The sequence below is a fragment of the Propithecus coquereli genome, unplaced genomic scaffold (assembly GCF_000956105.1).
Source record: "Propithecus coquereli isolate 6110/MARCELLA unplaced genomic scaffold, Pcoq_1.0 Scaffold85, whole genome shotgun sequence".
In the NCBI taxonomy this organism is placed as follows: Eukaryota; Metazoa; Chordata; class Mammalia; order Primates; family Indriidae; genus Propithecus; species Propithecus coquereli.
Genome location: NW_012154729.1, coordinates 146,922 through 160,914, shown reverse-complemented (window position 1 = coordinate 160,914; position 13,993 = coordinate 146,922). Strand labels below are relative to the sequence as shown.

At 39.1% G+C, this 13,993-nt stretch overlaps 1 protein-coding gene across 3 annotated transcripts in view; it reads left to right on the top strand.

The window, feature by feature from the left end:
* Positions 1–13,993, top strand: part of ANO4 (anoctamin 4) — a 405,605-nt gene that overhangs the window by 325,689 nt on the left and 65,923 nt on the right. For all 3 annotated transcript variants that reach the window (XM_012664002.1, XM_012664004.1, XM_012664001.1), the window contains 2 exons: positions 12,264–12,370; positions 13,179–13,234. In XM_012664002.1, coding sequence (XP_012519456.1) covers positions 12,264–12,370; positions 13,179–13,234 — 163 coding nt within the window. The remainder of the gene's footprint in view (positions 1–12,263; positions 12,371–13,178; positions 13,235–13,993) is intronic.

Genomic DNA, 13,993 nt, shown 5'->3' with positions numbered 1-13,993 from the left:
ACATATGTGAAAGCCCAGTACCTGGCACATAGAAAGCCCTTAACAAATGCTATTATTATTATTATTATTATTATTACTACTACTACTACTACTACTGCTACTGTGAGCCAGGAATATACTGAAGATCCTTGGGAGAATCTCTGAAAAGTTGCAGTCAGTATGTAAAGGGAAGGTTTGCGGGAACAAAGACTGATTGTGCACAGGTCAGTATCTGACCTGAGCTGGAATAGCATTACTTTTAAACAAAATGTTATTCTGTGTCCTAGATACTTTGCCATTTCACGTTTATTTATCAGTGACATGTGCCTATTTGGTTTTGAAACCCTCTCAGCATAGATATCTGGAGATGCTGATTCTTCTAGCATGTGCCCTTTACTGTATTTTCTTTTCAGAGCATTTGGAGTTTTTCTGTTGTTTTCATCGACCTGAAATCCTTAGAGAATCCTTCAGGCAAAGAGATACCAAATTGATTTAGGTAGGATTAACATTCTTTTAGTGCCCCCGTGACTCAAAGCAGTCTCAGAACACTTGTTTTATTGCAGTTACTTACTTGGCATTAGGCTCTTCAATATGCAGGTTGTCTGTATTGATCCACAGAGTCAGGGGAAACATATCTACGTTCTGGAAAGGTTTAAACTGAAATGAAAATGAAACAAGCCACACAGCCTGAGATGTGTGCTTCTCAAGATCACGTGTCTCCTTTTAAGTAGGACATAATGACTTTAAAGGGACAAGGAGGTCACCTACTCGTGTGGGAAAAGCAGACCTCTGGGTGTCTGGAGGTCCAGTAGGAAGATAGATATGTTATCTTAATATTTGTGAGACCATCTGTGAATAAGTCACTTGGAAATATTTTACTGCATTAATCTGTAAATACATAGTTTGCTTTTCCCTTTATCAGCTCAGTCATTCAACAAATACTTTCAGTGTCTATTACACACCGAATATTGTACTGCAATAGAAAAATATATACGTTACTATGTGTTCATATGAATATTTATGTGTGTATATATATATTTAAAAATGTTTAACTTTAGCATATTAAATTTGATGGTCCAGAGGCTATTTTTCTCATCAATATGGTAAATGGCAATTTAAATCACCTATAGGAAAAAGGGAAGATTTGTTAAATTTAGGTACAATAAAATAAGAGAGGGTTAACATGAAGGGGAAGGAAGGGAACAGGATCACATATGTGGGTGGAGTGTATGTGTGTAATCAATTGTGCACAAAGTCACGGGAACAGCAGTGGTCAGAGGGAACAGGGGAGAGCAGAGGTGATAAAACTATAGAGCCACATAGATGAGTCCTCTGAGCCAGGCTCTGTGCTGCATGTTCTTCATCATTATCTTTTTTGACCCTTGCAACAACTCTGCAACATAATTTTATTATCCTCGTTTTACAGAAGGTGGAACAGGGGCTCAAAGACATTAAATACTTTATCCAGGGCCACACAGTAACAAGTAGACTTTGGGGTTAGAACCCAAGTCTGCCTAATTGCAAACCCGTGCTCCTTCTATGATACAACAGCTGACAGTTACTGAGTGCTCACTAGACACAGGGCTACCCCTGAGACTAGCAGTATTGTTATTTCTACTTAGAAATGGAGAAATGGGACACAGAGAGGGCAAGTCACTTACCGGAGTTACACAGTGTGCAGCGGCAAGAAGCCATTCTGAGCAGCTGGGGATAAGAACTGCAGGAGGTGGAGCAGCTACTGCCTCTAGGGCTGGGGGAGCAAAAAGAAGAGCGGGGGGCATTACCAAGGAGCTCAGAGGAGGAGAGGCTGCCTCGCTGGGGCTGGTACCTCAGGGGTGGGGGGCAATGGAGTGAGTCTAATTTGGGGAGTGTTTATATTTTTAAGCTAGAAGCTGGAACCAACTGCCATTGTGAAGTTGGAGGATCATTGCTCGTGCGACATTGACAGGAACAGGCAGGCAAACAAGAAGAACCAAGTCCCTTCCCCTGTTTTCCCTTCCAATCTCCCTCTCATGCCCCATACCGACAGAGCATGTCATAGAGACAGTTGGCAAAGCAGAAATGCAGTTTTCAGAGTCTCTGCTCCAGCATCATAGAGGAGGACATAGAAAGGGAACTTAGAAAACTTAATAGACACCACACTCCCTAATACCTGGAATTTTACAATTTGGACTTTAATCCTTTGCCTAAAGTCATCCTCAATTAAAACAAAAATGTTCCTTGGAAAGAGGAAAATTTCAATGCTGTTCTTTGTTTACATCCCATTATGAATAGTTAAAAATACAGAAGGGGAGGAAAAAAGAGATAGGGAGGGAGTATTTTGGCTGTAGCAGGGATAAAGAAAGGATGCCACAAAGATGGTAAAGGGGGAAAAAAGCCAAAAGGGAAAAAAAATGAAAACAGGGGGATGATGGAAGGTAAATTTTACCATCTTCCAAAATTCGCAGATGCTTGGCAGAGCTTCTAGGGCTTTACTGCTCACAGCAATATAAACAAGCTGCAGGGAAGCAGATAGATCTGTCCCTTCAGTCAACACTCACAGCAACTCACCTCCAATAAGGAAAAATGAAAACAAGACCCATGACAGAGACCAGACTAAGATGCTAGTCATGGATGAGTCACTCAGTACTAAATTTATGCAGTGACAACCGCCTAAGTAATTCAAACAAAACCTTACTATTGACTGAATTATGGTAGCACCTTAATTAGTGGAAAACTGATGGCTCAGCTTATTCTAAATTGGATTTTTCTGGTCTGAGGATTAATTAAGAAACCATTTATGATTCCAAGCTTGTTTTATATGTTTTTTAGAAAAAATAATTTCCTCTTTATTCTGGCTGATTTTGAATAGCAAATAAAACAGATCTCTAATAAATTTGAATATTGTGATGCTTTCACGTTTTCATTCTGAATATCCATTTCAGTTCAGTCTGTGTCAAGCATCAGTTCTGTGACAGGTACTGTGTAGGGCCAGACAAGATGAATGAATTACAGTTTCTGTCCTTACGGGTTAATGATCGAGCTCACAATAGCTCTGGTTAGGAGCACAGGCTTTGGAGTCAATTGGACCTGAGCCCCCAATCCCAGGTCTGTAACTCATAAGGCATGTGATTCTGCACTTCAATTTCTTCATCTGTAAGTTGGGAATCATAGTAATAATACCCATACAATATTGTGAAAATTAATAACACATCATATCAGTTCCTATGGTAAATATTCAACAAATGCCATCTATTTTGTTAATAATGTTGGTGGAAATTGATATCTAAGTAGATAATACATGTGAATTCTATATACGTTGATTTTCATGATCTAGTCTTAGACATAGGATTTGGTCTGAAGTGTTCCCAGTTCCAGGATATCACTTTTTTCTCTCTTCCTCTTTTCTCTTTTCTACAACATTCTTTCTCCTTTTCTTTCCCCCATCATTTCCTCTTCCTACCCCCCCTTCTTCTAGAATTATCTAGATTACTGTCCACTTTCCCAGTTCTATTGGTTGTGCATACCTAGCCAATGCCAAAGCTACTGTTTGGTCTACTGTGTCTTACCAATAGGTTTTAAACCTCTGACCAATTAATGCATATCCTTTTGTTAGGTAACTGACTTTTTATTTATTTATTTTTTTACAGAAAATTTTTTTAATTTTTTTTTATTTCAGCATATTATGGAGGTTCAAATGTTTAGATTATGTATATTGCCCTTGCCCCCTCACCCTGAGTCAGAGCTTCAAGCGTGTGCATCCCCCAGATGGTGCACATTGCATTCATTATGTATGTATATACCCATCCCCCCTCCCATCTGCCTGATGCCCATGAATGTTATTCCTATATGTGCACTAAGGTGTTGATCAGGTAACTGATTTTTTAAAATACTATTTCAATCAACAATTTGCCAACATTTTTTTTACCATGACACATGGTTATGTTTACTTATGCAACACACTCGCTCATGTTTTTCTGTTCCCGTAGAAAACATATTAGAATACATGGGAGTAGAATGAAGCTATTAAAAAGGCACCTCAAATCCATTCTAATTTATTTTTTAAAAATCAGAAGAAGATATTTCAGGATGATTTATATAATATATGATACTATATTTTTAGGAATACATACATATTGTAGATTATAAAAAATTCCTCATAGTGGTTACCTCTAGGAAATAGGAATGTAATTGAGTAAGGGCACACAGGGAAACTTCAACTGTATTTGCAAACTTTTATTCCTCAAGTTAGTACTTAGCTTGATTTGTTCCTTTTCTGTCTTTCTGGAATTCCTATTTTTCAAATATTAGACTTCCTGAGCTCATCCTGAAATGTCTTTATCTTCCTCTCCTCTTTGATAATCTGTATCTTTTTGTTCTGGGAGATTTCCTTGAGTTATTTTCTGGAAGATTTCCTCAACTTGTATTCAAATGATTCTACTGAGTTTTTAATTTCTGCTATCATTTTTATGATATTTTATATTATAATAATATCTTATGTTCATAATGTTCTGACTTTTTAAACATATTTTTAGCTTTCTTCTACAATTGCAATATCTTCTCAACTCTCTAAGCATAATGATTTTTTTAATGTTTCATCACTTCAGATAGCCTGATTTTCTCTAACATATTTCTGTCTTTATTTTTATTTGTCTCTTTGTATTATTCTCTTTCTTTTATGTTAATAGATTTCCTCAGATACCTACCAAACTTTGGCTGACTGTCCATATTTAAGAATAGGAAATGTAAAACTTGAGTAGAATCTCTCAGTAATAGGTCAGTCCTGTCAACTGTGGGCCTTATTGTAGGGAAATAGCTAGGTGGTTTCATTTTAGATTCTGCAATGTCACTATCATTAGATCTTTCATCTTAGGCTGGTCGTATTCCCCAGGGAAATCCCTGCCAGTCTCCTTCCTGGAAAGTCAAGGCCTGGTTGGCAATGTTCTGGAGCCCAAGTTAGAAATGACCATTTGAGTAAGAAAAATGTCTCACATCGCTTTATATTCCAGTAGCTTATCATTTTAATACAAAAAGGATGCTTGAAAATCTTTACCAAACAGTCAGAACTTTCAGTATTATATATTTGATGATCTGATAACCTTATCATCCTTTTACTCATAACAAGTGTACTGAAGATAAGAAGTTAGTTATTGTACTGCATGCAATTGTCTAAAGCCCAGAAAACTCTCAAAATAGGCCTTGTCACATAAAAAAAATTAATCGGTTGCTTTGTTCCTACTTAGATTGTCATTAATTTGAGGACATAATTTAAGTGACAGTTAACTGTATCACCTTTGCTTCTCCTTGTTAGAAAAGAAGTACCTATTTAAAAAATCTAATTAAGAAAGTTTCCTGAAATATTTATTTTAAGGCATTAGCCTTCACTTTTCTTTTTGTATTATGAAATAATACAATTTCAGCCATTAAAAAAGACTAGTATATTGGTTATCTATTGCTACATAACAATCCACTGCAAAACTCACTGACTTAAACAAAAACAAAATATTTTATTTGCTCATTATTCTTTTGTTTCAGTAATTTGTGCTAAACTCAGCTGGGCAGTTCTTGGGCTGGTTTCACCTACAGTTAATATGTGGCTACAATTGTCTCTTTGCCCAACTGGACTGGGTGGTCCAAAATTGTCTCATTCACGTATCTGTTGGTTGGTGCCAGCTCTTGGCTGTATTTCTTTCTACACATGGCTCATCTTCAGAGAGGCTTGTTCAGGCTTCTTTACCTTGGCAGTCTTGGAGGAACATTCCAAATGGGTGGGCAAGAATGGAAGCTGCAGAGCCTCAGCCTAAAAATCGTAAGACTCACTTCTACCATATTCCATTGATTAAAGCCATTCACAAGTCCTACTCAGATTCGAGAGGTAGATGATGCTACCTCTTGATGGAAGAAGCAAGAAATTCACAGCACAATGAAGTGTGTACACATAGGGGTAGGATGAATTGAGGCCATCTTTTTCTTTTCAGTCCAGTACAGACTGCCCTCTGGGAGTAATTTATTCAAATTTTTTCCACATAGAAAATGAACTCATCCCCATCCCAGGATCCCCACAGTTCTCATCCCAATATTTCATTAGATTCAAAGTCCAGGATCTCATATTCTACATCAGTTAGTTAAGGATGAAAATCCTTGGATATAGCACCTCAGGTGTGGCTGGCTCTTCATGAACCAAAAACTAGTGAATGAAAAAAAACAAGTTTTCTTCCCCCTACATTTCTGACACGTAGTGATTGGACAGGGTCAGAATAATTACAACAGATACTACCATTCAAAATGGAGAACAACAAGAAGCATATAGCAGTCACTCATTCAGGTGAATTTTGAAATCCAGCTGGACACAGGCTTCGAGCTCCTTTACTACAGAGGCAAGAAACATGCCTTGATTAGTTATCTGGTCTTGTTTCCTACTTTGCCACAAGCCTTAGATTTTTAAATTTATAGAGGTCAATAATGTGGCTGTAATTCTAAAATAATCATACAAAACCGTCTATAGGTAGTTAAATGCTTCTTGACAAAGTTACCACTTAAAGTTTTAAACCATGGAGATTTTCATACCTTTGAGAATACTTGTTTTGTAAATCTCAGAAATTCCATAATATATGTAAAAAATCAAATTGAAAACTCTCTTCATTGCCTCTATTTCCCCCAAAGTAGTAAGCCATACAAAGCATAATTATAAAATGAAACTGATTTTGAGAATCTTCCGGTTAGAAAAAACTGTAACATTTATCTATAATATAATCTGACAGTTTCTAAAATATCTAGTGGGTCTCTATGGGGAACACATGATTTACTTATTTCCTTGGGCCCTAGAATACAGTACAAGGCAGTCCAAGCCCTGCCCTCATAGAGCTTGCATTCTGCATGGGGAGAGGGGCAGACAACAAAAATGTAGATACATATTCCCCAACTCCAGCCCCATTCTTAAAATTTTCAGAGAGTAAAACATAGTAGAAAATAAAACAAGGTAATGGGATGAGAGACAGAGAGAGAGATTTGTGGGGCAGGAGATTGGACTATTTTAGCTATAATGATAAGGAGGCAACATTTAAGTTGAAACCCAATGTTGGGAAGAAACAAGTTGTGCAAAAATCTGGAAAAAGCATGGCTTAAAGCACTGGACAATAACAGGCTGGGCTTGTTCAGGGGCAGAAAACAAGGGCCATGTTGCTTGTTTACAATGAGCAAAGGGAAGAAGAGAGAAGAGGAGATAAGGTCATTGGTGCAGGCAGGAACCACATAGGACTGTGTGGAAAGGAGTTTAGGCTTTCTTCCAAATCTACGGGAAGTCTGAAGAGTTTTAAGCTGAAAAGAATAAGATTTTATTCATTTTTTTAAAAGGTCATTGTGGTTGCTGTGTAGAGGATGAACTGGGTGAGTGAAATTAGCTACAACAGTTAGGAGGCTATTGCAATAGTCCTGGAAACAACTTCGAAGTAGGAGAGTGAGAAAGGGTGGGATTCAAGATAACATTTGGGATGAGAGACCCAAAGACCTTGATGGGTTGGTGTTGGACTTGAGAAAAAGGGTAAAGGATGCTTCCCAAGTTTGTGGCTTGTGAAATTGGCACAGGCGTGCCATTTCGTTGTTGTTGTTATTGTTGGGTCTAAAAGACTAAGAGAAGAGCAGATTTTTCTTTTAAAAGGGTATATATCAAAAGTTCTGATTTGGAAATGTTTGAATTGTCTCTTAGACATCAAGTGGGATGTCAAATAGGCAGTGGGGGATAGGAGTTCAATCATCTACCAGCGAGGCTTGATGACCTGCCTTGACACTCTGCAGTCTCACTTTGTGACTACCTAACCCTATCCTCAGGCAACTAACGCACGTGACCCGCATTTTCCTGACAAGTAATTGTGTTCCAAAGAAACTTGATGACTTCCTTGAGGCCACAGGGCTAAAGTAGAAGAGCGGGACTTGGACCTGGTCTTCTGGCAACCTGTGCATTGTCCTGTAGGGTGCACCTCACCCCTCACCCACTCTCCTCTTTAGTTATTGTAATCAAAGGGAGATGCAGTGTGAAGATCCCATCCTGCAGGCTCTGCCACATGCTCAAAGTGTCATCCACGACTTAGACAATTGTTTATCTGTGCTGTATGGACAGTATCTGCTAGTCACATGTGGCTATTTTAATTTTATTTTAATTGATTAAAATCAAATAAAATTAAAATTCACTTTCTCAGCTTTACTAATCACAGTTCAAATGCCCAATAGCTACATGTAACTAGTGGGCACCATATTGGATAGCACAGATTAGAACATTTTCATTATCTCAGAAATTTCTGTTAACAGTGCTGGAGTCTAGATAATTCAAACTAATCTAACAATTCCCTCAGTTATAAGAATCTGTGAAGAAAGTACAGTCTTATTCTGATAGCTGTGGTCTAAGAGTAAAGTTTACAAAATGAAATCAGTTATCTGTTTTAAAAGTGGCACATTTTATAATAAGTGAATTTTAGACACAGCATTAATGAGTACCTTTCCCCAATTCATACCTTTGAATGTGCATTTCTCATTTTATCTAATAAGAATATAGGCTTCTCTGAGGAAGGGAGCTAGGTTCTTTTCACCTTTGCATTCCCCCATCTCACAATACATACATCCCTTCCCACGCTCTAACCACTTCCATATATACACACCCTCGATGCACACTGTTTTGCACAGAACAAGCATAATATTTACTTGTTAAAAGACCTAGCATATTGCAATATTTTATACATAATGAGGATATATGCATAATTTTGATAGACCTGGTCAAATGGCCCTTGTAGAGTTTGTACCAGTTCACTATCCCCCAAGGAATGGGACTGGAGCCGAGTTTCTAAGGCAGCTGGGGCCCTGCTCAGAGACTGAGCCCCAAGTGTCACAGAATTTCTTTTGCCAGAGTTTCTCAGCTTACTCTGTGTGTGTGTGTGTGTGTGTGTGTGTGTGTGTGTGTGTAAGAGAGAGAGAGAGAGAGAGAAAGATTTCATTTGGAGAAAGTTGTCTGTGGCTAAGAAAAGTATGAGAACCATGACACAGAAAATCATCACTGTTCCTTCTCATAATCCTCCAGTTTGAAAGAGTGACAGAGAAAATGAGACGGCTCCACACCCCCCGAGAAGATCCTTAGACATGCAGTGTGGAGGGAAGGGTTCAGCTGGCAGCTGGAAGGGATGGAGTGGGTATAAATATCTCCAAAATGCAAGAGTAGCGGCCAAGGTATAAGGAAATGAGATTTGTTCTCGCGGCCCCCAACGTTAGCTAGTGTTCTCCAAAAGCTCAGTTCATTTGAGCCACCTTTAAGGGTTTGTCGTGTGCTAAGCCCTTTGCTGGTGCTGGGAATACAGAGAAGAGCATAGCTGGTCTCCGCCCTCAAAAAGCTCATACAGAGAAGTAGGGCATGGAGGCAGGCAATTCTGGTATGAAGTACTAGAAGCAATAACAATGGCCACAGTTGACTCTGAGAGTTTCTTAAATACCAGCCAGTGGGCTCAGCACTGCCTGTCATCTCCCCTAATCTGCAAAAACCCTATGAGAGTGATTACAGCGTTATCCCCATTTCACAGATGAGGAAACTGAGACCCAGAAAAGTTGAGGGATGGCCCCAATCCTACTTCGTAAGTGGCAAAGCTTGGGTGTACACTGAGGTCTGTCTGACTTCGGAGTCCTTAGCGAAAGCAGAGGTGATGTTGAACACACCCAGAGCTAAACGCCCATCTTCCTCCTCCTGCACTCAGTGGTGTTCTGCTTCCTTCCCTATAGCACCACACTACATTTCACAGCAAGGGCGTGAAGTCAGAGCCTGGGGGAACATATGGCCTGAGCTGAGATTCAACGGATGAGTGGAAACAAGAGACCAACCTCCAGGAGTCAGGAAGTTGCTATCACAGAGAAGGAGGCAGGCAAGCGGAGTGGTTGTGGGAGCATCCTCTGGAGCCAGACTGCCTGAGTTCAAATCCTGGCTTTGCCCCTTTTTAGCTGAGTGACTTTGGGCACATCACTTAACCTCTCTGATACTTCACCTGTAAAATGGAGCCAATAACTACTTTACCTTGTGGGTTATTATGGATGAATTCATGTATTCAGAGCGTTAAAATAGTGCATGACACACACCCTGTATGTTTCCTCCCACTGTAGAATCTCCAGGCTCCAGGTATGACCTAGATGTAAGGAAAAGGGAAACAAAAATTTGAAGCTTGTCTTTGGTGCTTATTATAGAGAACTATTATGTGTGTTCAGAAAATGTAATGTCATGCTATAAAAAGAGAAGGAAGCAGAAAACCGTTTAATGGAGGAGAGACATGGGCTTTTAGCCCTGAATTTTCTCGTCAAGCCTGGTTGTACTTATCAGCTTTCAGTTATCATCTAGGATTGTGAGTCAAAATGGGCTTTTTATTTGTTGCCTATTTCTTTGTGACACCTTTACTTGGTATTAAAATGTAACGGCCTGTCTCAAATAAGGTGAAAAAACAGAGGAGGATAAAATACAAAGCATCACATTCGATTCGATGTGACTCTTGGTTTTCTCCTCTTTCTCTTTGATGCTATAAAATGTTTTCAGACATCCCAAGAGAAAATATCAGATAAATGCTGTAGCTTCCTCATTTACCCACGAGCATTTATCTCTCATCCACCAAGTCAAATTATTTCCCTCCAAGAGCAATATTCTATAAGAGAATCCAAGAGAAGTAAAAATGGGAGGAAAATACTTCTCCCAGAAATCGGTTCACATGATTTACTTTTTGTCTCCATATTCTGTGGCCTTTCTCTCCTTTATCTGTTGTCCTAAACTTACATTCCCAACCCTATTTCTAAACCAAACTCCTCATCTGGACCACACTTCCTCTAGGCCAAGTTTATCTCTTCCTCTCATCATTTGAACAACTCCTGAGAATTCATCTTCTTGAAGAAAAACATCGAATAGCAGTTTCCCCAATACTCAAGACCCTCACACACCTGTGTACCTGCCACTCACTGGATCTTAGGGCTACAGAAGTTATGATTCAGGCTTTTGTCTTGAATAAGCTCACAGTCTCAGGTGGGAGAAAAGGCATGCAAAAGGAGGTTGATTCTGCCCTTCTCTGCCACACAATCTTGTTCATTTCCTTTATGCTCTGTCTTCACTAGACTGTAAGCTTCTCAAGGACAAGGGTTTTATCTGTTTTGTTTACCACTGTATAATCAGAACCCTTCAGAGTGGCCTGCGTAAACATTTTATGAACAAGTAAGAACAAATAAATGACAACACAGAATGATCAGTAAATTGATATGCTTGCAAAATAAGAGATAGCACAGAGAAGAGAGTAGTGAATTCTTTTGGGGAAAGGAGTACAGTTGGAGGGGTGGGGAGACTTGCTGGAGGAGGTGACTTCTGAGCTGGGATTTGGGGGTGATGGCTACCAACATTTATATGCCTTTGCATGGTATCTGACTTATAGGAGGTATGTAATAAAAATTTGCTGAGTTGATAAACTTTACAATTTATGAAGCAATTACACTTACAATGTCTCTAATATTCTACCATTTATCACATTCCCAAGAAGAGAAGACATAGCCACTTCCTGCTGGATTATGTAGCCCTGGAAGCTCTATCTGTTATCTCTCAGTAGGGTAGGAACACCTACTGGAAAGCCCAGTGTGTGTGTCGGTGACGGGGGGACGGGTGTGTGTGTGTGTGCACGCTTGCCCTTGACAAACTTTAGATACTGGCTGGGCCACTGCTGAGAGACAAAGCAATCCTAAGTGTGTGCTTTAGAAGAAGGGTTCCACATAGGAAAGAACATGGGAAAGGGGGTGGACAGAGATGATTTCCAAAGACTGACCTCTCACCTCACTCATGAGCCAGACCGGAGCTCATTTGCTAACTCCTGTATCTACCACCCAAGTCAGTTTCAGGTCTTAAAATTTCTGAAAAATCCACTTAGTTATGATATGGCAGGGGGTAGAATAGAAGACAAGAGGATATAAAAACAAAATGAATTTTTAGTTGACCTTATCTAATGACCTTACTAAGAAAAAACAAGATATGAGACCTAGACTTGCTATTAGTTTAAGTTTTTTTAGTTTTATTTAGCTCCAGATCCTTCCTGACATACTGATGTTAATGCTTCAGGATTCTGAGAACCAAAACTACTCAGACTTCTGAGTCTCCTACTCTGGTGTGATCTTGGGGATCTCCAATGCTGTTCCAGACACGCCTTCTCTATAATTGATTGAAGATACCTGCATCTGAACAACATCACATTATAACCAAGATTAGATCTCTTGCTTCCAATTAATTCTCAACTTGTGTTTTTAATATGTATGTGCAGCTTCATCATACACAACAAAGACACGTTCTTCAACAATGCCACAAGAAGTAGAATTGTGCATCATATTTTACAAAGAATAAAGTATGAAGAAGGAAAAAACAAAATTGGTAAGTAGTATGTTAGTATAGCAAACTACATTTAGTATTTGGGGATTTAAGACTTCTTCCCTTGGTTTTATTAAGTTTGTATTAATTCTAGCCATGCTTGTCATTTATAAAACCTCTACTCCCTTGATAATGCCTTAAATATATTCAATTCTTGTTTGACAATTAGATATTTTAAATTTTTTAAAAAGAGAGAAATCAGTTAATACCAATTTGATGGTGAGTACATGTGATGCTTGTCTTTCCATTCTTGGGATACCTCACTTAGTAGAATGTGTTCCAGCTCTATCAAGGAGTATACAAGAGATGCTATATCACCATTGTTTCTTAAAGCTGAATAGTACTCCATGGTATACACATTAACTGATCAACACATAAGTGCACATATAAGAATAACATCTATTGGATGTTGGGCAGGGGGGAGGTGGGAAGGGGAGGAGGGAAGAGGGGATGGGTATATGTATACACAAAGAGTGCAATGCACACCACCCAAAGGATGGACATATTTGAGGCTCGGACTTGGGGGCAGGCGGGGGCAGGGGCAACATACGTAACCTAAACATCTGTACCCCCATAATATGCTGAAATAAAAAAAAAGAGAGAGAAGAAAAACTGATTTCCTGGCCCTTGATCCCAATTTCGTAGCAGACAGAAAAGCTTTCCTTCTAAACTGTTGGTGCCCCCAAGTGGGTCTGAATCACTTTTGAAAGCCTAGATTGTTTTCTCCAAAAAGTACCACCCTTACATTTGTCTTGAACATTGTGAGGATTAAAACTCGATATTAATCACACGGACTTATGTGTTGCTTTAGGTCTGAATCGTTTGCTCACCAATGGCTCCTATGAAGCTGCATTTCCCCTGCACGAGGTATTGTGCTGCCTTGAGTCCTTACCTTTCTCTCAACTTCTTGTTACTGAAATCAGCTTCTTGAGATAGGCATTAATTGAATTTGTTGATACGACGTTTGTTCCGAATGAGTTTAATTTGTCCAATGGGTAATTAGGGAGCAGTCTACTTGCACTGTTATATCTCTTCCAAAAGTCACTCAGCATGAATTAAAATTAAAATTAAAAAGGCATTGACACTTTGCATTAAATGCCAGACCCAGGGGGTAAATGTTCTTGAAATATATAGTTTTTGAAACACATGAGTGTATAGCTATTCCTTGAAAGAGTGGGAGGAAGCCATCATGCAAAGTCTCTGGTAACCAAAGGGTGATTAAATGGAAATGAATAGTATTGCACTCATTGTTCACCTAAGATGTATAAATGCTGATATTCTCCTTACTTACTACCTGGTCTTTGCCATATTTAGCAACTTTCATACGTGTAGCTGTGACTACCCTTAACTATTTTCCCCGATAGATCTTGGATTGTTTAACCCAGGATTCTCCTACACATGGGTTTTCAGAAACATAATCCTCATGATCGTTGAGAAATTACTGTCGTTCTCATGGTATCACGCCCCTACTCTGGTCACTGTACGACACAGAGAATACAAAGATAAATGTCATAGTCTCTGTCCTCTGGGACCTCGCAAACCAGCCAGGGTGAAGCTACTGTTAGAGCCATCTTCGGTACAGCCTTCTATTAGAAACAATGATAACAACTTGCACATAAACAAATT